The 26,808-nt window shown below is 38.4% G+C and overlaps 2 protein-coding genes across 4 annotated transcripts; both read left to right on the top strand.

The window, feature by feature from the left end:
- The first annotated feature begins 4,520 nt into the window (after nucleotides 1-4,520).
- On the top strand, nucleotides 4,521-24,654 carry hoxd3a (homeobox D3a). Of its 3 annotated transcripts, none has more exons than XM_083776393.1 (4): nucleotides 4,521-4,649; nucleotides 20,012-20,071; nucleotides 22,177-22,720; nucleotides 23,054-24,654. In XM_083776393.1, exons 3-4 carry the CDS (start codon nucleotides 22,279-22,281, stop codon nucleotides 23,800-23,802), a joined length of 1,191 nt encoding a protein of 396 aa, XP_083632519.1. In that variant the 5' UTR covers nucleotides 4,521-4,649; nucleotides 20,012-20,071; nucleotides 22,177-22,278; the 3' UTR covers nucleotides 23,803-24,654. The 3 variants fall into 3 exon arrangements, with proteins under 3 accessions (XP_083632519.1, XP_083632517.1, XP_083632518.1); XM_083776391.1 differs by lacking the exon at nucleotides 4,521-4,649 and adding an exon at nucleotides 7,583-7,696; XM_083776392.1 differs by lacking the exon at nucleotides 4,521-4,649 and adding an exon at nucleotides 17,975-18,124.
- On the top strand, nucleotides 11,276-13,356 carry hoxd4a (homeobox D4a; the record flags this gene model as incomplete). Its single annotated transcript, XM_083777287.1, has 2 exons — nucleotides 11,276-11,732; nucleotides 12,172-13,356. 2 exons carry the CDS (start codon nucleotides 11,276-11,278, stop codon nucleotides 12,468-12,470), a joined length of 756 nt encoding a protein of 251 aa, XP_083633413.1. The 3' UTR covers nucleotides 12,471-13,356.
- Nucleotides 24,655-26,808: the final 2,154 nt, after the last annotated feature.

Here is a 26,808-nt window from a genome sequence, read left to right as displayed (position 1 = left end):
AAGCTGTTAATTAATTTATTAGTGAATTAAAATGTCACATTGGCTTATAGGAAAATGCAAAACTGTAACCGTAAGGGCTACAGTTACAACACTTGGAGGGGTCGAGGGGAGGTTCATAATAATTATTAAAATTAATGTAATAACCTCATGGTGGCGCTATAACAGCCCACTTTACATTTTGCCTTATAACTATTGAACTGTAGTCATTGGGTCATGACACATCTCCCCATATAGGACACGCCCATTTGCGTCAGGATAGATTTCTTAGATTTAGAATTTTCTTCAAAACACTTTTTGCTCTTCCACTTAGGCTACAGATTTTGTCCAAATTTGACAAAAATCGGTACACATGATCTCTGATCCTATCTCCGATTAAAACACCACATGCAGAATTTAGTCTGTATCGTTCGGCTGTAATCGGCTTAGTGGACGAATCACAAGGGAATGTTCAATTACCCCAAATTTCATAATCACATGTCGAAAGCAATTCCATTTTCATCCATAGGGGGCGCCACAAATGCAAAACATGTAAATGTGTGTTGCAAAAACATGCTTTTGGGGGGATACATTTCCTCCTAATTAATTACACATGATCACAGGGGTGACTTGACATTGTAATTGGCTAGCTAAATCGGTGGGAGGGGCCTATATTTCTGAAGGGTCACAGGTGATTTTTAACCCGCCAGGCCACCACAAGTTAGTTTTAAAGGTATATTCAGTGATTTCACTCAAAAAACCTTAGGTTTCGTTTTTGGCTGTGGGACCCAGCCTTTCGTCCAATCAGGATAGAGCGTCAAAAACGAAACCTGAGGTTTTTTGACCCCCAGGGGTTAACTAGGGACAGGGAGGAACTCCTTATATGGTCAGCACACTCTATAGTAGGGAGGATTATCACAAGCAAACAAAAAAATAAGTGATATTTGAATTAAGTGAAATCACTGAATATACCTTTAACCCGCAGCACATGCATGCAGCCACGGGTTTTAAGCCGCAGCACAGGTTATAGTTTTAACCCGCAGCACATGTCGGGAGACACAGATGATTTTTTACCTGCAGCACAGTTTTAACCCACAGCGACGGGAGCGACAGGAGCGACGGGAGCGGTTGTCGGACTATTGACGTAGGACTGGTGGTATTTTATGTGTCTAACCAACGTATGGTGTTGGGTTGGCGAGTGCCTCTGACAGCAGACTGACTCAATGCATACATCAATAATATGATCTATTAAATCACATTACACAGTACAAACGGTAATTTGGTGTTCATATATATTCATACGGGTAAGGACTATATAGTAGCCTACTCTTACTCTTACTAGTCTTACACTTGGGAAAGAAAAGCCTACAAATGAAACAACTTTTTAATGGGAAAATGTTGTAGTAACTAAGTAGTTAGTTAGAATAGGTCTATAGTGAAAAAAGTATGTACGTTGGGTGGATCATTGAATGAAGGTTCTCAAAATTGAATCATAAAAAGTTCATTATCATTGCAAACCATCAGAGGATGTACATGTTTATAAATGGATGGACTTGGAGCCATTTCAATTGAGATTATGCTGGTCATATACTTATATTGATATGAAACAATACAGGGTTCTAAGTCTGAACAGGCTCTCACTGTTGACTGTTGTTGGCTAACACAGTGTGTCTCTTATTGACCTCTCTAGAATGATGACTATAGTGTGTTATGTGCATGCACATAACACACATCACTTGACTCCCTATACACGGTTGGTCTCAAGATTCTGAAAATAAGTTAAATTATAAATATAAGTACGGTAGCCTATAATCATTGAGATCGTGTAAAGATATGTTAATAAGCCTTTTTATTATTATGTAAAAGTTTGGAATCAACAAGCCAACAAGCCAGTGCTCATGCTGATTCACTTTTTATTTTTATTTTATCATAACAAAACAGCGTTACTTGGAATTCGCCTATATGGATATAGTTTATCCATGAAAACTGCCTCTATACAGGATACAGACATTTCTCAATAATTAAAAAAATGTAGGCTGTCAAATGTACAATGTGTTTGTGGTGAGGAAAAACTTCTGAACCTCAAAAGGTTAAAACTGGCACCCTGTTCATCACACACACACACACACACACACACACACACACACACACACACACACACACACACACACACACACACACACACACACACACACACACACACACACACACACCCACACACACACACACACACACACACACACACACACACACACAGACTTCATGCACTCACTCACTCACTCCTCCCCTCTCTCTCCCTCCTCCCTCTCCACTCACTCACTCACTCACTCACTCACTCACTCACTCACTCACTCACTCACTCACTCACTCACTCACTCACTTCACTCACTCACTCACTTTCTGTGTGTGTGTGTGTGTGTGTGTGTGTGTGTGTGTGTGTGTGTGTGTGTGTGTGTGTGTGTGTGTGTGTGTGTGCGCTTGAAAAGTCTAATAAAATGTCTATGTTGCACAGTATAAAAGCTATAGGAACAAGCATCACGTGCACAAATGTTTTAGTAGTGTAGGCCTTTCATTACCCCCCCCCCCCCCTGTTATGGCCATAAACACCCTGCATGTATTAAACGAGTACTACTTTAATAATTGATCATGAATATACTGTGCATGTGCACCTGATTTTCCTAGACTTTGCATGTGCATGCATTTGCAATAAAACGAAAACAAATCTGGTTGGCTATATTTCATTAGGAAAAGGCTCAAAATAAATAATATGAATTGTGATAATAATCCTGATACTGTAACATTTTACAACATTTGTTATATGACACTACTACTAGATTTTAATATCACATTGGGTCCGAATGATTGGGATCATGTAGCCTTCGATGATCCCAAGCTGATGGATGCCTTCATAGTTTTACCAAATGAAGGCATCCATAGACGCTTTGAAGCTTTTCCGCGTGCTCAAATTAAATGATGTGCTATACACGCCACTCAAGTTCAGTCTGTGCCGTTACAAAACTTTTAAATACAATGGGATTACCAGATTTCCGTTTTATATTGCAATGCAATCTATAATGTGTATTTACTTCCTTTATTTTACATCAAATGCAGCAATATCAAGCCCTTCAAAACCGTTTGCAGCAGAGAATTAAGCAAAGACTATATTGTTATCGAGAATTGATCATTGATATTTGTCTCATGGTATAGTGCTTTTTTAACATGCTCCAGGACGCCTGTGGCACAGATGCGATAATAAAAATATATTAACTATAGGACTAAAGCGATATATGGCCTATGGTTAATGTTGTCTGTCGTGGTAAACAAAGGGATAAATGGAAGCATGCATTCTTCTTCCTGTAACATGCTGGTGAGACTTAAATATGTTTTTTTCCTATCATACAGGGCACGAGAACAATATACGTTAAGTTATTCACTTCATAACTTCATAATTTTGATAAACAGTGCCACCGTTACCGTATTAGGCCCAAAAGGGAGATGAGATATAGACATTTTACACAATAGTGAGAAATGCTATCTTATGGTATGGTACTACGTTCAACTATTAACGCACACAAATACAAACAGATAAGACCATAGCTAACATGTTCTTTAAAGAACAGAGAAAACATTGCTGTAAATGTTCTTTGTTTGTATACAGGGCGCCATTGAAAAAGAGACCTTGGTCTCAATTGGATTCCCTGAAATAAAGGTAAGGTATAGGCCACGTAGCCTATGCTATAAATTAACATTTATGATTCAACTTGCTTTTTCCCAATCTTAAAACCAAACCAAACGGTAACAAACACCTTCATGTTGCATAAAACATATAAGTGCATATTTGACCCACTAATTTAAAGTGTTAAATTGATTACTGAACTATACATTTCATGGAGAATTTATTTAAAATGATATAGTAATGTAACAGTATGTCAATTTACTCAAATCTACAACATAAGCAATTTAATTTGAAATGCGTTTTCCTATATTGTCTTTAGGATTCGGCATACAAAGAGATAGTGGCATAATTATACTTTAGAGGTTGGAACCGCTACAAAATCTGGGTACGACCATTTTGTAAATACTATATATTTTGTAATTTAACAAACCTGCACATTTGTGATCTTATGGTCAAACGTGAGACAGGATTTCACGATTTGTGTCAGGATTTTTTTTAAATGGGGGGGGGTCTTGTTTTTCCCTCTGTAGAGGACAAGGAAAGGCTTCTGCTATTATGCGCAAAGATGAGAAGAATTGCTGCAGTCTAAATTCCTTTTTGTGAGAGGAAAATTTACAACTTGGTAATAGACCTTTTTATGTGGCTCCATCGCCTGTCATTGGATGCCACTGGTCATGTGTGAGAGGCAAACGTCTTCATGGCCCTTTTCCTGATTTCCCAGGCGATTTTTCCCACTGCATTCTGCTTCTATGGCGTTCCAACCAATACGCCCCTGTCTCCTTTGCTAAAAAGAAATTGACTGTCATTCGTTTCATGAAAGTCTGAGCAGCACAAATCTGCAACAGGACACTGCTCATTCGCTCGGATCGTCGGAAGAGCATTTCAACTTTCTCCATATCTGGCCTCTTCCCAGGAAAGAACACCGGCTTTATGCCCAACTAAATGTATTGCATAGGTAAACCTAAAAGAATAAAGATGGATTACCTACCAGTTATAGGTAAGCATTCTGTGTAACTTTGTATTTTGTATGCAGATTTTGTATGTTCTTTTTGTATGTGTGTCTAGTATATAGACTTGTGGAGTTTTGATCGACAGCTTCCTGTCTCATTAGTTATGTAAATGAGTACCAGGCTAATAACGTGCAGGTGTGCATTAATGTATTGCAGGATCTATGTATATTATCTGTTTATATACATAGGAAAATACGTTAAGGTTATAGGGATAGGCGGTACAACATTGATTTCATTTGACTACAATTATGCCCTTAAGAAGATATACAATTGTGCTATAGGCCTAGTTATTTAGCCGAATATCTACCAATGTGGTTATCACATTGCCATTGGAATGACCATGTTGTGTTGTGTAAATGTATTTGTATTTATTGTGCATTAAGCACATCAAGCTTACTGCATATCTGCAGGTAACCTGTAAGTTAATTGTATGACAGATACCCATGCACAGATACCCATGCACGTCTTATTGGTATATAAACGAATTAACTAATTCACTTCTCACTGTGAAATTAAGACCAATCATGTTATTAAATTATCCCTTAAGTTTCACACTTGCAGGCAATAATAACACAGGCAATAATACATGCATGCAAAGTTTGTTGAAATTGTGTTTTCCATGATAGTATAAATTTACAAGTGATAATGTTATGAGTGGCTTATAGGTGCAATGTGTTTTTGTTTTTGTTTTGTTTTACAAATAAGAAACGTTCAGTAGCCTAATAAAAGATTAAACCTAACATAGCTTAAGCCTAAAGTCCCAATGTAGGATAGCCTATATCCTTAAATGCATAGTTATAGCCTACATATAATGAAACCAAAATATTGATGTTTCACTATTTTGGAATTAAATGTAAAGTTTTCCATTTGAAGCCCAGCGTTCGTTGTTGTTTTCAGCTGCTTTGAGATGAGGCCAAGCGAACAAAGACAGTATTTCACTGTTGCCTGACAGGCAGCTGCGAAAGTATTTACAGCCTTACTGCAATGCGGCAAAATGGAACCGAGAGGATGATGGGCTGAAGTGGGACTGTGGGAGCCTGAGAAAATAACAAAGGAATTAGGGCCTATGCTTGTTTTGTTCCCTTTAAAACTATATAGGTTCTTATCTTGTGTTTAGTTTATAAAAATATATTGAACATATTGCTTATACACATTTTTAGGACTATACTATAGGACTATACTATATACTTTTAAATGAACGGACTCCTCGTATCGGCTCTATTTTCTCTGTTTAGCCTACATCTAATAACAACCAGAACAGTCGATAGGTTATTGGGGGGATCTTACTATAGGAATTTGTCAAGGTTTTTGGCAATATGATAATAACACCCATTTCGTCCGTGAGTCAACTTTATTATAGACCTCGTAACATATGAACAATTTGGTTTGTTTGATGTTTCTTACAGTGTAAAATACTCTAATCATTTACTAATTTTTCGTTAAATGTCAGCAATTGCAACAAGTATGGCTTCGCTGCGCAAACACCTCGGTGACCAATGTCTAAAATTAAAGGCTTCTGAAAATGCCAGCAGAAGGCGCTATTGCCCAACAGTCTGCTCCAGGCTCGCCTTCGGCAGAATTTAACTTGGGGGTTTCGAACTATATGATTGGCTGAAGTACATGACAAGAGCATAGCTATACGTATTTTGAAGAGGTTCCAGGGAATTATTTACACTTGTGGGTCTGTGTTTGATATTCTAGTGCCCACGCTGTAAAGGGGATTCTCAGGTTAAAGGATTCCTTAGGTTTTGATGAAATAATGCAGCCATGCATGCTGGTTTGACTTTGAACGAAAATAGAATTTCACCTAATAAGGGTTTGACATGTAATTATGGGATTTGCTGTCAGTTATAAGTGAAAAGAGAAGTATCAAACTGATTTATGTATCATCTACCCACAGAACCATCCTGTTTGTTATTGGTTCGGTAGGAGTAGACCTATCATAACAAACCAAACAAAAATATTCTGGGTGAACTGCAAACAATATACTTTAACTGACACTATGGGACAGGCACGGACTTGTCTTTAGCCTAGATTAGCCCTTATTATTTAGGAGCAGTAGAGTAGGGATATGAATTTGACTGGAGCTGATGTCACTGGAAGCATGTTGGGCGGGGGTAACTGTTCTGAATGAAACATTGCAGATCAAGAGGCATTATGTAACGAGTGAGGGCACCAGACCCACAAAATGCACACAAGTTGATAATATGACTCTTTGATTAGCAGTGAAAAGCGATGATGAGTATGTTCAAATAGTGATTTCTCTATAAAGTAAGCATCATCAAGTAACTTGCCCTTAAAGAACCTCCATAGCAAAGTAGGTTATTATCAATGTTTTGTTACCCGGCTGCAAACCCAAATGTCAACGACAGGTCAATGTTACAGAAAGAGGTGGAGCAATCAAGACATCTCATTTGAGCTGGTCTACTGGGCTTGGTTTAGATCTTTATTTATTTATTTTTTATTTACAGACACAAGAACACAAGCAGACCTTCATATGCACAATAAAAATATATAAATACATTTTCACTGGGCTTTCATATTATATAAGTTTGATTAGTTTCTGGCTAAAGAAAGATGAAAGGCACTGTCACTGAATGCATAAGGAATGAATTCGCGATGCACGACTATGATAGTGACATGAAAATGTTTTTGCTTTTCTCCGCGAAATCACTTCCGTGTCTGTTTGTAGCATGACAAAGTTACAATCCCCCGTATCAGTTTCTGCATTTCTATAGGTTGCATAGTGCCTTTCTTCAGTGACATCGGTGTAATCGGCGTTATTGAATAAGTGCAACTTTGAGGGTTATTTATGTTCCGCTGCGGCGTCGTGAATGGCTGTGGGGGAGCACGTGATGCCATTAAAGTTTGTTTTATGGCCCGGGACTTGACAAGCCAAAATATAATTCTCATTGTGTATTAGAAAGACCGTCCAGATGGTTTGGAATAGAGCTCAGATTTGGTAGGAACTATACGAGACTGAATATGGATCCATTTTTTCTTCACCAGTGTCATACGTGTAGCGGTCTTGGTGGTAAGCTGTGTTTTATCATTTGCCACAGGCATGCGCTAGTGATGTCATCAGGCTTCGTGGAGTATAGCATAGCATATATATTGTTCGCCTGCCTCGAACACACAGGGCTAGAGTGCATGAGAACAGAAGTGACACCTCATCGCGGGCTATATCATCGCGGGCTATACTGGAGGACGTACGCTAAAAGCATAGTTTTCTAGCATGAGGTTTGAGCGAGATACCCGTTATTGGTTGATTGATAAGTTTACACCCATTCATGTTATCAAGTTTGTTGGTTTGATTGATGCTCATCGAATCGAAGGAATTTTAAAGTTCCCCTCATGTAGTAGTAGGTATAGTAGGCCTAGTATAGGGACACTCGACTTTGTCTTCGGAGGTAGAATACGTAGGCTATATCTGCTTGGAATGGTGGAAATTAACTTGCTACCAGTGGAACTAACCGTTTTTTTCCTGTGTTCAAAGGCTTACAGTGGCCTGATATTCATAATAATGCCTATTTACTAGTATTTATACCGCTCCCTTAAATAACAATGTAATAGATGGAAATTGGTATAAATGCTATATTTTCTGGAGTAGGTAGGCTACTAATAAATAAAAGTTAGTCCCCTTTACAGTCTGACTGGCTGATTTACTGAAGAGGGGCATTTTGCCTCTTCTGTTAGGGTGCCCGCCAAATAGGCCTATACCGTTTTAATGTGCAACCGTTTTAATTTCCTCTAAGCCTGATGCATTTAGGCCTACTAGTTTTTGTTCAATAGTGCCAAATGCATTGATTCCTTCAGACATTTGAATCCCAGTGAATATAGCCAGGATGAGAGTAAACAAAAAAAAACAAATTAATTGATAGTTAAATACATTGCACCTGACGTGAAATTATGAGCGGAAAATATTGCTGGTAGAGTAACTATAACTATAGCTATTCAATTGACCAATGTCATTTTGGTTCAATCATATTGTGACGAAGACAGAAAGTAAGAAAGTTATCCCTTTAGTTAATACAAACAACAAGGAAACGCTGACTTTATCATTCTTTTGTTCTCAAGTATAGCCTGCATCTTGGCTTTGACCCGTCTGAACGAGTTGCAGGGTGAAACACAGGTCATGCTGTCTAATAAATATTTCAATGTGATGATGTGGAGAAACGACTTTTATTTTTTTAACAAATACTTGATAGAATGTTAGGTAGCCTATATAAATAACGAATTTTTCAACTGTTTTATTTTATTCGAAGGCCTATTTGTCGAGGCCCCCAGCAAAGAGGCCAACAGAAAACAACAACAACAACAACATGAACAACATGAAATCTCCATGAGTAATACATTATTCGTCGAAATGTAATTTAAATTAATTTGAAAATCAGGTGCGATAATAGGCCTTTCAATTATTCGCAATGGCTGACATAGTAGACTGTTAGACTGTTACATAAGAAAGTTACACTATATGTATCAAACTTAAAATGTATTATTTATAACCATAGCAGGACCATGGCAAATCAATTTCACTGCTCCATATCGAATGAACAAGGTTGCGTTTATCAATTTAATACATTTTATTAAGGAATGGACATGTGGCCTTCAGGCCTATAGCATAAACTTGACACCTTGAAAGCGTTCAAAATGTATTGTCACGTGTCATATAAGTGTCCCTTTGTAATATAAAATAAAATATAAGATTCTTACAATTAAATTAACCAATAATAGACCTATAAACTCAGTAATTTCGCTGGAAGTTGCATGTTCACTCTATATGCTCACTAAAAGTTCTATGAGTTAAATGGTTTTTATGGTTTATTCTGAAAGTTTGCCGGCCCGTATACCTTATTTTAGACATTTATCATCCCTAACTCTGAATTTCTCATTCTTACTACGTCAATGGGAATTAATGATAAGAGTAATAATCAATACTAGTCAACAATCTAGAATAATACAAACCCATTTAAATCATTATTTCACTGGTAAGCGACCTTCTGTCGTTTTCTGACGAGTCTGGTTGTATACAATACCAACAGAGGTGGTCAGTCGATGAATCATGAGGAATTGGTAAACTTTTGCACTCTTTGAGCTGTCAGCGGAGCAGAAAATAATTGAACTTTTTGATATGTTTGCAAATGATTCAATTTGACCCCAGTGGCCTTTAGCCTAATCCTTTGCGTGATGGCAATAGTCAAGCATTGCACACAGTCAGTAAAATAGTGATTCTGCTGGGTATCTGTTGCTGCACATGTTCTTCCAGTTCGGAATATCCTTGATTTTGGGCCAAGAACTTGCAAAATGGTTTGTATTCTTTGAAAGACTAAAAGACAATCGGTCTCGTGAACTTGAACTATGATTAAATCGTCTAGAACCTTGCATTGAACTGCGTTTAGCCCCATTTGACTTCAGTTCATATACTTTTCTTCGATTTTGATGGTAGAAAGGGTTTTCAGTGTGGCATGTATTTGTTATTTTCGTATTGGACAACAAATGGATGCAGGATTTTGTGAGAAACTGATGCTATATACCTCTAATATTCAGTTGGGACTTGTATTCCGTCGTCTATATATACCCTGTAGAACCGAATTTGTGTGATAAAATCACATTCACAGATTCGATTCTAGGGGAGTATATGGTCGATGAAAAAACTTCGATTTATTGACACAGCTTTTTTTTTATAGGCATGTCTTGTTTGGTGTGGTATATATGCCTGCAGCTTTCAAATGCCAATTTCATTTCATAAAATAATGCAGGACTGAATGAATGAGAATTTAACAATTACAAAAAATAATTAGGCCTCCCAAATCAAATTATTAAACACTACCAAAAGTGGGGTCTCAAAGCAATTTGTCATACAATGTTTAACACGTCTTGTAAACTATAAGTAGCCTATATATATACTCTATATCATTTGAGAGGATGAAATATCCAAATACATTTACTAAAAACAAGCAAATAAAACAGCAGGATATCGCATTTTTATTCCCATGGTCTTACTTGAGTCGTTTCTATCCATACATTATTGATCCCCAGACTGGCTACTAGCCAATAGGCTTCTAAGACACTTTTTCAAAGGGACGGGGCTCATGAAGTGATGAGATTCGTGTAACTTTTGGATGACCCCTCTTGACAAAGACAGTGCCCATCAATTGTCATCAGTCTTTATTCCCCTCTTTTATGCCAAAGGCCTTTTTGTATCTTTTGTTTGTTTCTCTGGCTTGTCGTTGGATTGGTGTTGTTGTAGAACATTAAACGTGCTAGAATTTCTTACATAAAGGGATCAAAATGATAGGCTAATACTTTATGTATGCTGTTTTTATTGATATATTGTATACACAAGTCATTGCACTGTTCCATTTTTCTTTCTTTTTTTAAACGACTTTCTATTTTCTAACTTTATTTTCCAAATGTACACAGTATAGGCCTAATGCTCTGGGGTTTTTTTTTTCTTCTCCTAAATGTGGGTTTAATTTGGGTGTATCTTAAGTTAGATTAAATTGCTTTTAGGTATATGTTTACCCGTTTATGGAGCAGCGTCACCTCTATTGGCCAATCCGGTCACATGGTTCCCTAACTTTATTCAGTTGACACCAAGTAGGAGGGCTTTATGGAGGGAGGAAAAAAAGACAACTCGAGAAAAATTAGTATTTTCTACCTTCAGAAATTAATGGCCATGAGTTCGTATTTGGTGAACTCTAAGTATGTGGATCCAAAATTTCCTCCTTGTGAGGAATATTCACAGAATAACTATATACCTGACCAGGGCTCGGACTTCTACGGTCCATCGCCGGACCCAGAGTTTCAGCATCCAGCAATCTATCCTCGGCCAAACTACACGGAGCCCTTCAGCTGCAACACTGTGCAGGACTCCACGGTGCAGCCACGGGGTCATGTCCAGGAGAGAGCCAGCCCTTTCACCGCACAGACTGAGCAGTGCCCACCGGTCCAAATGGCTGGTCCTCGGACTTGTGGACAACAACAAAGCACAAAGAACCAAAATGGGATACAAGCCAAGCAGCCTGCAGTAGTTTATCCTTGGATGAAGAAAGTCCACGTAACTACCGGTAAGATTTCCCCCATGCACGTCTCTTTTGGGATCAGCTGAGGTCTTCTATTTTAGCTTCAACGAAAGCATTCAGTGTAATATTTATGGGTGGCTTTGAAGGCCTCGCCAATTACACAAGTCATAAATTTTTATTGCCCAGGAAATAGGCCGCAAGGTGAACGTCTCAAAGCTCTTCAAAACACTTATTATCTGATGATAGTGGTGCCTGTATAGATTGGGACGATATTGGGAGTAAACAACTAAATTCATGGAGTGCATGTGCGTCGACATTCAGTCGCGTATAGCCTATTTCCCGAGCTAGTTCTTTTTTCTGTGGGTTGTCTCAAAAGTTTGAGTGTCCCGTGCTGAGAAGGGTGCTCTGTTGTGCTGTTTTGTTTAGCCTGCTCAGCCTGCTGCATGGTCAACATTTGGTCACTTTTTGTTTTGTTTTCTCACAGTGAACCCGGATTACACAGGACCTGAACCCAAACGGTCAAGAACAGCTTATACGCGACAGCAGGTTTTGGAACTTGAGAAGGAATTTCATTTTAACAGGTACCTGACCAGGCGACGAAGGATTGAGATTGCCCATACCCTTTGTCTCTCCGAACGGCAGATCAAAATATGGTTTCAGAACAGAAGGATGAAATGGAAGAAAGACCACAAATTACCGAACACCAAGGGCAGGTCGGCACCAGGCTCAAACCATCTGCAAAGTCTTCAGAAGGATAACCAGACTGATATTACAACTTTATAAAGGAGGGGCGCCTTCACGCTGCGAATAAACATGTACATTATAAAAGACAAAGGTTGTATCTAACTTTTGCATGGACTTATCTCATTTTTATCAATTTATATTTAACAAAAGAACGACCCAAGAAGTGTTGACTGGCTCAAAACTGAGTCAGAAAAAATAACTCTGAAACTGAGAGGCACGTTGAATCTCTCATAATTTAATTCCTCAAAGAGGCACAGTATACCGAAAAACACTTTTATTTTTGCATAAATATGTAACCACCGAGGACATTGTATGACCACAACTGATTTTATGGATGATGTATTCACTAATGTTCTTCACATGTGGATTCAAGCAGGTAACATGGTTACGGTATAGATGTTTTATTTAAAATGGGGGAAACCATTCGTCCAAATTACACAAAATGGGCCCATACCATGTTTTTTATTTTTATTTTTATAATTTCTAATTAGACATCACATGCACAAAAATATACTTGAAAGAAACATTGTTTGCATTGTGAGCCTACAACTCGGTAATATATACTTTCGTGTTGCAATTATCCCGGTGAAATATTCACTTAATTCACTCGCATTTCTTTGTGATTCATGTTTTAACTTATTTTGTACAATAACGCTTTGAATAATTGCTAAATATTATTCTCAAAGGCAAAACATTCCTGTGTGCATATACTATTCTGAGTGCCCTTATTCGGTTATAAATCTCTCTTGACATCTTTGTAAACAGTGTATATTTTCAGAGGCTCGCTCTGCTATTTGAAACTCTTATGGAAGATCAATTTGTTCTTGCATGGCATCAAATTGATGTTGGTTAGATGTTCCTCATCAGAAAAATCTAATCCAGAATATTTAGAAATAGATTTTTTTTTCTTCATATGGATTGTATTTCGTAATTATTTATTTGATCAAGAATTTGTAAATTTTCGTATAGCACACATACGAGTTTAAAATATTCAATTACCTTTTTTATTATTATTCTGAAATGAGTTTGAACTCTTGTGCATTATTAGCATGGCTTTTATGCAAGGTTTAGTCAGTGTTCTTAGTTAATGTTGAAATATAGACATTCATTTACACCAAACTAACCAGGGGCTTTCATGTCACGTTTCACGAAAGATATTCTTGTATTATACCATCATTGTCTTAAGACAAACAAAAAAAGAAGCGAGGAACTCCTCCAATACGAAACAGTCTTCTCTCTGTGAAGTCTTCACGATGAGAAGTTGAAAAGGTATTTCGGTTGAAGTTCGACAAAGCAGCAGTGGCAGGTTCATCCAGGGGACACCGCTTCTTTCGCCTTAGACACATTTCAGCCGCAAGGACTGACCTCCAAGCCCCTCTGACCCGCCCGGACCTACAGCATTTTCTGTCACTGGCGCATTTGGTTTTAAGGATTCCCCCCCCAAACCAAACTAAAACATTGTGAAGAATGTTCACCGCATAAATGTCATAGTTTTAAACTTGTTTAAACAATATTTATTATAGCCTATCAGGTGAAGCCCCAAACGGTTCTGATTATGCATTTGTCAATATGCAATCTGTTTGGTTTTATTTTTGTACATGCTTTTTACCTTGTATTGTGCATCCAGATGTGAAAAGTTTATTGAAAAATAAAGATTTCTACCAATTATGCATTTAAATGACTGTAAATATATTTTTTTTCACGTGATACTTTTTGAGTAGCCTATACCCCCAAAAAGGAAAGAAAATCCAATTCAAAACAAAGATCTAAATATGTGTCTAATTTTTGCAACATGTTTTACTTCTGTGAATTAAAAGAAAATCAGTTCGTGCATGGCTTCAAATAGCTTTGGTAGATCGATTTATATTTCTTAATTATTATAGCGACAATAGCATGCACTTCTAAACTCTGCACAATGGCACCAAAAGTTCTCAGTAAGGGAAAATATATACTAATTTAGATCTAGTTATGTGTATCTTTTAAATTATGACAAACAATTTCACAATTTCTAGTCAGTCTATAAGCGCGCGTGGCATGCGCAAAACCCCACAACCTTCCGTAAGACCGATTGAAGGTTGTGGCGATTCTTGTGGGTATATTTTGGGTACCCACAAAACCCTTGGTATTCGGCTTCGTTTGTAGGTTAGAAAAGTCTATAAATATTTTATTTGGGGATATTTTTTAGCTTTGCTGCCTTTATTTATTAGATTGTATAGTGGAGAATGACAGGAAAACAGAGAGTGTGAGAGAGAGAGAGAGAGAGAGAGAGAGAGAGAGAGAGAGAGAGAGAGAGAGAGAGAGAGAGAGAGAGAGAGAGAGAGAGAGAGAGAGAGAGAGAGAGACGGGGAGTGAGACGCAGCAAAAATAGCTGGGCTCGGGAATCGAACCCACGACTCGCTGTCAGGCATTAGAGCCTATGGCTATATATCGTAGGCCTTATGGCATTCGCCTAACCAGCAGGTAATCAGTACCCTGTTACATATTTAAGTGTGATCCAATTCATTCGAAATGCATAGTTTTGTTACATTACACCATTGAAAGAGCTTGCCTTGTTATACTGAAACTAAATAGGCCTACCCCAAATCTGGCCAGAGGTGATTAAGCATAGAGGCATAATGGGCATGCACGAGTTGTTTTGGCTAAGCTTTCTCTGCTTTGTTGAGAAGTTATGTTTAATATGTCAACAACACGTGGAACATCCAAACATGCACCATCATCTACTCTGTTAAATCATAATTGACACACATTTTCCAAAAGTTGGAGTCAGTGCACGGACAGTGACACACGAAAAGACAATCTGTTGCAGCATTGTTTCCTTCTCCATGCATGGCCTTTGAACACTGCAGGCCTAGGCTTGCAAATTGTACATAGGATTGCACAAGCGTTCGTGTTTGTGTATGTGAAGAAGAGTGAAGTGAGAAGGCACGTGCAAACACGATTCAGAGAAATGATTCAGAGAAAGCAGCCTATATGTAAAGTGATACTTTACCATGCACCAGCCCAGATTTTGCAATAATTCTACACTCATTCTCTATTTGCATGTCAGATAGAGTGGAGGGAGCTAGAAAAAGCACATGGAGAGGGAGAGAGGGAGAGCTATATATTGTGAAAGAGAACATATTTACATTACGTTTTAGATATAGTTAATGTCATTTCATATTCAAATAATCATTTTATAACATGTCTGCATTTTCCCCCATCTCCTGTCATAACTTGTATTGAACATATTATTTATAACAGGTTGAGAATGCAATCAGGTCAGAGCAACCCTCAAACGTGCAGTGTAGCTACATTGACCTACATGTCTGAAAGCAATAAATGGGAGCCAAAGGCAGAGCCATTTTCAATGACATTGCACCGAATGTAGGAATACACCGTCGCCGCGCTCACAATGGCTCTCACACGGCCATATTTGATTTCCAGCTGTACGCAGAAGCTTCGCCAAGCTAGACAACCCCTAAGATGTATTAAACTGCGCTGTCTGCATTCGGAGATATAATTCGGAGACTATACCACTCCGCTCTCTATTCTTGACCACGTGATTGTCTAAATAATTAATGCAGCACGTCCCCCTAGAAACACGGCGTCGTCATTAATCGCAAGGACTCTATCAGACTTGAAAACTGAACAGATCCCAAGAAAATAATATCCAAACGGTGCGATAGCGATACTCGGCGCAACTGTAGCCGGCACTTTATAGCACAACATCCGAACCAATGGATGCTTGGTAGGTAAATATTTCAGCATTTCTTTCTGACTGAGCTGGTAAATGACGATATCTGTCAGATATTTGATAGATTGCACCCTTTGATGGGCGCTGTAAACAGTCTGTGGTTGTGTGTTGTACCAATGCTGTGCTTTTTATGAAATGCATGTAGCCTGATACAATATTTTGCAACTCAGCTGTCGACCAGAATAGGCTACAAGTTAACAATTTTGTTTATTTTTTGTTATTTTATTTTTTTACTGTATATGGTCCAATGAAAGTACTGGATATATGCATATGGGCTGCAGCGTTGTCTGACATAGCCGGCTATGTCATTTTTGCACAGGGCAATTGACAGTAAAATGTATTTTAAAGGACAAAAATGACATAGCAGAAATATTTCCAAACGACCTGGTGGGATAACTGTCTGTGCTCATAAACAAAAAAAGTTATAGTTTGACGTTTACCTGTGCAAATTATAATACATCTCAGGATATATCGTATGTTCTATAGGGGGAACAGTCAGTCTCTATAGCAATAGTCTATTTTTATTGTTGGTGTCGGATGGTTTGATTTTTATTTCTGAGAGTCGTCGTGGAAGTTGTATTTGGGCAGGTTGACAGTTGTGCCTCGTTGTAAATCATTCTCAGTAATTCCTGAAAGGGTGTGAGACTGTTGGGGGGCCGGGCGAAAACTGTAAATCTTTCACTTTTATTACCCTCCGAACATATGCTGCGACGCTGGTCCCGAAACCCTCCTCAGTGCAATTTAACCTACCTCTCAACATCCCTCCGATCCTTGTGTCTCCAAATCCTCCGTCTTCTCATTCATTCTTTGACTGCATGTCCCCCTTAAACCACACCACTATCCATTTTCATTGAACAAAAACTGTACTTTATTTATTTGTGTTTATTTATTAGAAAGCAGCCGGTATATGCTTCAACATTGTGGGGAGAGAAGACAGCAGACAAAGGGGGCTTACGTGGTTTATTAGAATACAATTCCACTCTCAGATTTCAACAAATGGTGTCATAAATCACAACAATGTATGTTGGGCCTACGCTGATCAGTGACTATACACATGCAGGAACTATAGAACCATTATATCATTCTACAATATATCTAAATTGTTCAACACTGGACCACTGGCATATACTGTTTTGGTGTATGTCTATTGTATCTGTTTTTATTATAATATATTAAAGCAACGTGACTTCTCACATATACGTCTATTATTAAGATATAGATATACTTAAATATATTAAGAATTGTGAATATAGTAAGTCTTAACCAATGATTAAAAAGAGGAAAAAATAGAGCAATACAATAACATATATATGAATATAAAGTGTACAAACTACAAGCTCTAAAGGATTATCAGAATCCATAAACGATTAATAATTCCACAGCAATGTATCATTGCTAGGTCTAAGTGTGGTTGCAATCCCTGCAATGGAAAGAGAGAAAAAGAAATCATAGGCAATAGAACATTTTCACACACAGTTCAGATGAGGAAATAAACGCCACCCTTTATCAAAATGGATTCGTGAGGTAAGGCTTGGTTGAAGAAGCAGCCTGAAAGGAACAATCTGCCAGTAGATCACGTGAACAAATATGCTTGTATCTTAAGGCAGTGCCTTTATTTGTCATCATAAAGGTTCCGAAACACCAAAATCCTAATGTTAGCTGCAAATGTATAGGCCTATCCGTTTCTGAATTCCTGTATATTTCATTGGGTGATTGATTGCCAGGGATTTTTTTCTGGAATAAGGATACCTTGTTCGCTTTTTATTGGTAGTTGAATGCGAGTCCTTCCATTCTATCGGGAATACTGTCTGCATTGGTATATGGAAATGTCTGAAAAACAGCAAGATCAGGTTTAGGACAGCATTGTCTACAGACAAAGGGTGAAGGATTTATTCTGGAGACTACATGGAAAGGAATTGAGACTGAGAGGCACTGGTATTTATGATGAATTGATTCACAGGTAAGCAATTGCATGGCAAAATGCAACCTTTAACCATGGGGTAATATAATGCAAGGAAATAAATATGATTTATTCGATTCATAGAAGGTGATCCTTATTAATGTCGCTCTCTGATCGGCAATTGTGCGGGTATAGACATTGGGATACAATTTGTAAAGCAGATGTATAATTTGGACTTTCAAATATTACGGAAAGAATCGGTCTGTATACTGGCAATGGATTTTCAGTTGCATTTCGATGAAGACTGACTCAGAGGAATAAGTAGTAGAGGAACTTTTCATTTTGTCTCTTGGATCGTAAATCACATTAATTTGTTGTCTTATAGTCACGGTGGCGTTAGCCTTGATTTATGTGGTCTCAACTATGACTTTGTTAAGCTGAAAGCAACGTTATATTTTACATGGATATATATAGTCTCATTGGATATTTTGGGGATTACTAGCTTTTCATTAAATGTTATTTTGTATGATTTGGAGTGTGACTCTTGGTTTATGGCATAGTAAGTCAAGATTTCCTCATGGTATTGTCAATTGGATAAAACATTAGAACTAAGTCGCAAGTCAAATATTATTCGATTACAATTATTTAGGATATTATTTCCGTGTTCATTTTCTAACTTTGTTTTCAAACAGTTTTGATTTGATTTGATTGTGGAAAGAGGCTTAATTTCTCTCATCAACACTGCTTGAGATTGTTGCGTCTTTTACATATATCTGACAAAATACCATGTTGTTAGATACCGGATCTGTATGTAATAAGAATAATGGTCAATAGGTCAACATTTAGGCCTACTTATTTCATATTTATTTGGGAAAACCATATCTGAATATAGTTTCAATTTAATTCAGAAATCTTATATTCTAACCACAGTTAACACTGGGCGAGCATATAATGCTATTTAGATAGGCCTTCGTTTACCATGCGCAGCATATTTCCAGCAACAACGTGCACGGAAAATGGTCTAAGTTAAAATATTAAGGATTCAGATGGGCAACCGAGAGAAATGATGAAGTGAGCTGATAGCACTTACCCATACAGAGCCTTCAATGACTTATGTTGCAACTGCCCCATTGTACGAACCAAACTACCGTAACAATGCGTAGGCGAAAAACATTCTTGTTTGAAAAGAGGAGCTTGTCTGGTACTAGAAGTAACACTGTGTGTTCAAAATAACTTAAAACATAGGCTATGCTGCCGATTTGAGCATCTTCCACAAATAGCCTGTTCCATGCAGGATGCATTATCATCTTTGAGGGATTTTTTTTATCTTCAAACAAAAAGATCAATCAATCAAACTCGCGTTAAAATTAATTAACTGATTATTTCGACGGATTAATCCCTACTTTTCTGCTTATAAGGACAACCATGGCCATGCGTCTCTTCTTCTGTATGTTGCAGCTTGAGGGCATCGGTGGAAAAAGTTGGTTTGGATTTCAGTGAGGCTTACTTGAACCCCTGCTCGTTGTTCATTAAACTTTGAGTTAAGGCTGAATGACCCTAAGGTCACTTAAAAAGCTTATGACTGCTAAATATTTTGGCTACCTCTTTGTTTAAATCTGCACATGTAAGACATTTCTTTGTGGTGCATTACTAACAGTGACCATACCTCGTATTATATAGTGACTGAATATTATTTGACCAAATGAAAAAGAGAACGATAAATAAAGTGAACAAGTGAGGAAAGAAAATAATTGTGTTTTTTTGTGTGGTCATAAAAACATAAAAACAATTCGTATTTTTGTTTTTTTTTAACAATGAAGCCAAACATCTTATTTTTCTGCCACGTGATAAAGAGGGCATATAGTCATATAGCTTATACACCAACTGTAAGCGGTTATATCCTTGACATGTAAAATGTTGTGTGTAACACATTCGGTTCTGTCTCAGGTCGAAGTGAGAGCAGTGATGAATGCGTGAGGGACACAAAACAGATCTGCGCACATTTCGGTGAGTAACATTTATTTAATAGAACAAAACACATCTATTTCACACGTTAACATTCATTTGAAACACTAATAGACATATTTCTACATGTGAGAAAGGAGGTGGAAACTTGAGAGAGGCTATGACTTGGTCCATATCATACAGTTATTAATTAATTGCGAATGCCAATTTCCTACAAATCAATTGTTTGTTTCGTTTGCAAAATATGACTCTTTTTGAATGCAAGATGGATCGACCGACACAATCATTTGTATAGAAAAAAGGACAATATTAGAGGACAATATTAAATAATTGCAATTAAAGGACAGAAAACAAAACATGAGACAAATGTTTAAATTACCACTCCCCTTCACGTATTCCACATTCTAAGAGCTAGCAAATGAGCCACCGCCAGGGTTCCATTCAATAAATAACATAATTTCCAGTTATTCTGCGGGCATGGTAGCATTGTAGCAAACTTGCGCATATACGAGTTCAGTAGCAACAGAAAGACTGGAGGCACGATTTATAAAGCGACCCCTCTGTAGGAGAACTCGCGGAGTATGAAATTCTTTTCCTTGCCTTCCACCTACGCTTAGTTTTACACTTCTGAGGTTACGAGTCTTGAAGAGTGTTTTGCTTTTCATTCCTCTCGGAGGCGTTTACAACCATAACATTTGCGGTCATAAATTTTGCTGCGGTCCACATTGACAGGTGCAATTGTTATGCACGGCGCGACGATTCCACCTCCTACAGCCACTACAGTAGGCCTCTTGATTTGTCTCCATGCAGACATATACGTTCAAATTTCAATGTACAAGTTTTAATCTCTCTCACACACATATATTATATATATTTGTCTGTGTGTGTGCGTGCGTGTGTGTGTGTGTGTGTGTGTGTGTGTGTGTGTGTGTGTGTGTGTGTGTGTGTGTGTGTGTGTGTGTGTGTGTGTGTGTGTGTGTGTGTGTGTGTGTGTGTGTGTGTGTGTGTGTGTGCGTGCGTGCGTGTGCGTGTATTAATATTAATTCATCAAATTAAACTATTAATGACGAAAGGCATATACTTGAGATTTCTCTGGATTGGTTAACATCATTGTTAAAATTGTATACACATTTTGAGTCTTGTTTCCAGTATATGTGTAAAGTATGCATGCACTCTTAATCTAAAAACAGTATATAGATGGCTGAAAATCAAGTTACAGCTCTGCCATGTGAGAGCTGCAGTTAAGGAGAATCCTGCAGTCTAATAGGGTTGAGAAATGGGCAGGGGCCAGAGTAATAACATATCATATCTAGGCCTATCAGCCCAACCCCCACCCGCCCACCCCAAACAATGTGTACGCGCGCACACACGCACACACACACGCACACACACACACACACACACACACACACACACACACACACACACACACACACACACACACACACACACACACACACACACACACACACACACACACACACACACACACAAAATAATAATAATTATATATATTATATATATATGCTATATAGAAAATTTGAAATACGTAAATTTTAACCTTGTTTTGACAACAGATATGGGTAAGGCTCCTTCAAAGATTTGGTCAGTTTGGTGGGCTGTAGGGAACAATACATGGTGGGTTTTGTAAGGTCGTGTGATTACTGAGAGGGGTATTGTGTGCGTGTCTCAACTGCTGATTCAGCTTATTTCTGAGGGATGCCTATGGCCTCCCAAAGGGAGCTTTGAGCGCAAGTTAAACTTTAACTCTTTTCAATTTGACACTTGCATGGAAGAATGACGTGTAGACCTATCTATAAATAGACAGATGGCTGGTTACGAGTTCACAGTTAAATCCTGTGTTAATTTAGCTCTGAGAGTGCATGCACACATTTATATTTACACTCGGGTTGCAAATTGATGAATGAACAGATTTAACACTGATACTATAGGCCTACTATACAGCCACCATTAATAATAGGCTAGTAATAAAAAAGTTTAAAAATAATAATAATCAGTCTCATGGTGATACAGGCGTTATAGACTATATATAGGTCAAGGCTCTGAAACAAAAATGTGAAAATGTGTCGGATAATATATTATACTTATTGCGTGCACAATGAGTCTGAAAATTCCTCTCCTCATAGGTCACGGAACAGAGCGACTGTGGGAAACACCAATCACGTGAGAGAAGAACACCCATGCCATTGGATAGTTTTGCACTGGCTCTTTGGCGTTGAATCTACAAAATGCAGAAGGCTACCTATTACGACAATTCTGGACTTTTTGGAGCCTACACTTACCCCAAACCTGACTCCTATAATTATGCGCCCACCCATCAATCCTATACCACGTCTAATATCGAGAATGATTATCAGGGTACCGTTTGTCCGATACAGACCTCCACTGTTCGGCCACCAACTCTTAAAGACAATGAGCTGAATGGAGACTGCATGCGACAAGGCAGCAGCCAAAGCAACAGCCAACCAACGAGTATTGGAGAGCAGCAGCAGGCACCCCCACTGTCTGCATCCTCTCCGGGTTCCAACAACTCCTCGTCCCAGAAGAAGAAATCCCCATCAAACAGTGCTTCAAATACTGCCACACCAGTCATTACAAAGCAAATATTCCCATGGATGAAAGAGACGCGAGCGAATGCTAAGCAGAAAGGCAACAGCTGTACACCTGCAGGTAGAAATAGTATAGCATCATGACCACATTCAGTGTGTGTGTGTGTGTGTGTGTGTGTGTGTGTGTGTGTGTGTGTGTGTGTGTGTGTGTGTGTGTGTGTGTGTGTGTGTGTGTGTGTGTGTGTGTGTGTGTGTGTGTGTGTGTGCGTGCGCGCGCGTGTGTGCGTGTGTGTACGCGCGTGCGTAGGCTACGTACCCCGGCCCATATCTGTGCAGTTATGCTATAGCTTTCGTCAATGGACCAAAATCCCACAAGAATGCGGATATAGGCTAGTTGGAAAATTGACGAATATATAAATACACTATTTTCTAATATGTCGTTATTGATTTACAGGTGAGCTTAGCGACGAGAAGAGCCCACCCGGACCTGCCTCTAAACGGGTCAGGACTGCCTACACCAGTGCACAACTAGTAGAACTCGAGAAGGAGTTCCACTTTAACCGGTACCTTTGTCGCCCTCGGAGAGTGGAAATGGCCAACCTTTTGAATCTCACCGAGCGCCAAATAAAGATCTGGTTTCAAAACAGAAGGATGAAATACAAGAAGGACCAGAAGTCTAAAGGGATCATGCACTCTCCCCTCGGACATTCCCCTGACAGAAGCCCACCAATGAGTGGCCCAAATCACATTGGATATTCTGGTCAGCTCCCAAACGTAAACAGCCTCAGCTATGATGCGCCCTCGCCCCCGTCGTTCGCCAAGCCCCAGCAAAACATGTACGGCTTGGCCGCGTACACGGCACCATTAGGTGGTTGCATCCCGCAACAGAAAAGATACCCGGGATCCGAATACGAACACCACAGCATGCAAAGCAATGGCAGCTTTGCCAACGCTAATTTACAAGGCAGCCCCGTTTATGTTGGTGGGAATTTTGTTGATTCCATGCCAGCCTCGGGCCCCATGTTCAACCTCGGCCATCTTCCTCATCCCTCATCTACCAGCGTGGACTACAGCTGTGCCGCTCAGATTCCAGGCAACCACCATCATGGACCCTGTGATCCCCATCCTACATACACAGACCTCACATCTCACCAAGCGTCTCAGGGAAGGATTCAGGAAGCGCCTAAACTTACGCATTTGTAATATGTGGTTCCCATGTGTGTGCCAAAATTATGTTGCGCTCTTTTATTACCTCACTAGTCTAATAATTACACTCCAAGCGAGTCGTGTGTATTATTACAGTATTATTGATATTACTATTAATGCTATTGTGTAATTATTTTCTAAATAGGCCTACAGCTTTGTCCATTTCTCTTGACTGGGGGTGCGCAAAGGCAAGACAAGCCTGATTGTCAATTGTTCTCATTTTTCCCCCTTATTCTTTTTTGATGTGCAATGCGCAATTTGGGTGACTGAAATCGGAAAATATCATGCCATTACTTGAAGGTAAGTCTTGTAGATGACGAAAGTAGATGCTCATCTTTAGAATGAAGGACTTTTAGGGTAACATTTCCGTCTGTCAATGTTCCATTATCTTCACGGGCGTCTTATTTATTTATTTGTATTACTTTGTATTATCTCCCATACATATATAGCCTATTTATTATTTAACTACTTTTGTATTGCACATTATTTATCATTTATATGCGAGTATTTATATGTGTGGAATTTTGTAAGATTGGCCAGATTAATGCACTTCGAAGGGTAGGCAATACAGGGTTTGGTAAATGCTTTGACTCACAGTGTATTGTTGGAAAAGAGCATTTCTAATTGTAAATCTGGGATAAATGGGACATTTTATAGTGTATAAACACCACTATATGTCCATGGTTAATCTTGTGTCAAAACCTCTATGCTAAGCAAAACGTAGACTATCGAAATATCGAATATTATACAAATTTAACACACCAGCATGTCATTTTGTGTATAGTTCATTGCTATTTTTTCTTTGGCTACCGCATTGTTATTTAATTCAGTTGGATATCCATAAATTTATGAAACCCTAATGATATTGAAATGTTATATTTTATTGTGTTTAACATTTTGTAAATAAAGTGCTCAAATTTATTTGCTGCTTTTTTATTTTAAATAATTTGTTTAATTTGATGTATAATGTGTATGTATGTATGCAGTATGTATAGTATTTATTTATTTTTCAAAAGTCACACCCCGAGGTGACGAATATACTGGGCATCTCTAAGTCAGTAGTAGACCTATCACATGGTTATTTTTAATAGCTCCGTTGCGTTACGTTGGACACAAACTGGTGCCCTGTGAAATTGAATCTCTGACAGATAAAAGTAACAAGGCTTTATTGACTTAGGCTAGTGTACTGTAGCCTACAGCCCAAAGAGGCAGAATGCTCATAAATCGATAAATACAGACTAGGGTTAGGCAGACCCTATCTAAAACTAATCAGACGGCTCTATGCTTTCAGTGGAATGTGCATTTCAACTGAGAAAAAACTATAGGCTATTTGTTATTGATATGATAACCAATCATTTTAATTCCTCAACCAAATAAGGATATTAGGCTATAGCTATATAGCCTCCTCCAAAGGCCTACCAATTGTTTCAATATGCAGATAAATGAACTACTAATCCATATACTTTTTGACAAAATAAAAGGCAAATTCACAAACCGTCAGAATGTGATAAAATAAGGCTCGTTTTAGGCAATATTATTGTTGAAAAATAAGAAAACATGCAGCTTTGACATTGAAAATGATGCAACCAGAGGGGTGTGTGTGTGTGTGTGTGTGTGTGTGTGTGTGTGTGTGTGTGTGTGTGTGTGTGTGTGTGTGCGCGCGCGTGCGTGTGTGCGCGCGCGTGCGCATGTGTGTGTGTGTGTGTGTGTGTGTGTGTGTGAGAGAGAGAGAGAGAGAGAGAGGGAGAGAGAGAGAGAGAGAGAGAGAGAGATCGCAGTTCATCCTTTATTGCTCCTGGAGAGCCATTTCAAAGCTCATTAATCAAAAACTCGTCGCTTTCAGACTCCTCACTGATCCCTCCTCCTCGTGAACAAAGCATTTGCATTCCAAATTCAAGTAACACATTTCAAACTGAAACTGAAAACCCGCTGCGTGTTCGACTTTAAGATGATAGCGTTAGAAGCAAATTAAACACCTTCCCGAAATGTAATCTTTAGAGTCGCAAAGTTTCATTCTAATTTCTATGATGAAATAAAAGTGGTGATTCAAGCCTCTGAATGACCAAGTTATTTTTGTATAGGCTAATAGCCCACAAGTTAATTTCACCTGTTTCGACTTGTAATTAAACACCCCTTGTGAAGTTGTAGCTTATTGATTCCATTCATTTTTCCTTTTCAGATGCTCACAATAAAAACTATAGGTTATATCCATCTCAGACTCATTCATGTAATGAATGGCGGCCATTTTAACCCTGGGTGAGGTTTTTATATCAGCTGCCTCCAACCCCACACAGCCCCCTGAACACGGTAACGTTCATGCCTTTGAAAGCGCTTCATCTATCACCGCTCATAGGTCCATGAGATATTGTCTAATTTTCTGGAGCCAATTCTATGACAATCAAAGATAATCCAAGATGATGTCAACCAATTGATGATTTTGTTGACTATATATTCACATCTGCAAGTCTAACAGTTTATAGGCCTCCAATGGCGTGCCCTTACCACATGGACAAATGGCATTTTCTGACTTAATGGACAAAAGGGAAAACAATTACCATTCAGCTGAAAAGTGTCAATTATATGATTAAATGTTTAGGTCCATGCTATTTGCAATTCATTTAAAATCACAAGATTAATTATTGGACAGTCTAATTTGAACAAATATATATATGCTATCTTATATGCATATGTTTATAGTAAAGTGTGGCAATTTTGGTGAATAATTGTGTTCCATCGTTTTGCAAATGTTTGCTGCCAAAAAGAATGCTTTCACAGTAAATCAGTAGGCCTGGCCTAGTCACTTGTAATGATGACAGCAGTATTACACTCATTACAAACAAAATAAAGCATTTTCAAAGTTTATATCAATGAAACGGCATACAAAAGTTTATATCGTCAGCATGTTTATTGTTAACCAGGCCTGTTTGCTGAGCTTTAGGCTGCCTACACCTTAGGACTTATAGGACTATGTGCAACTTTTGAATGAAAGAATAGTGCAAAAAT

Source organism: Protomyctophum parallelum, assembly GCF_964188405.1.
Source record: "Protomyctophum parallelum genome assembly, chromosome: 11".
Lineage (NCBI taxonomy): Eukaryota > Metazoa > Chordata > Actinopteri > Myctophiformes > Myctophidae > Protomyctophum > Protomyctophum parallelum.
The sequence above is the reverse complement of the archived record's forward strand: the minus strand, read 5'-3'. Positions and strand labels throughout refer to the sequence as shown.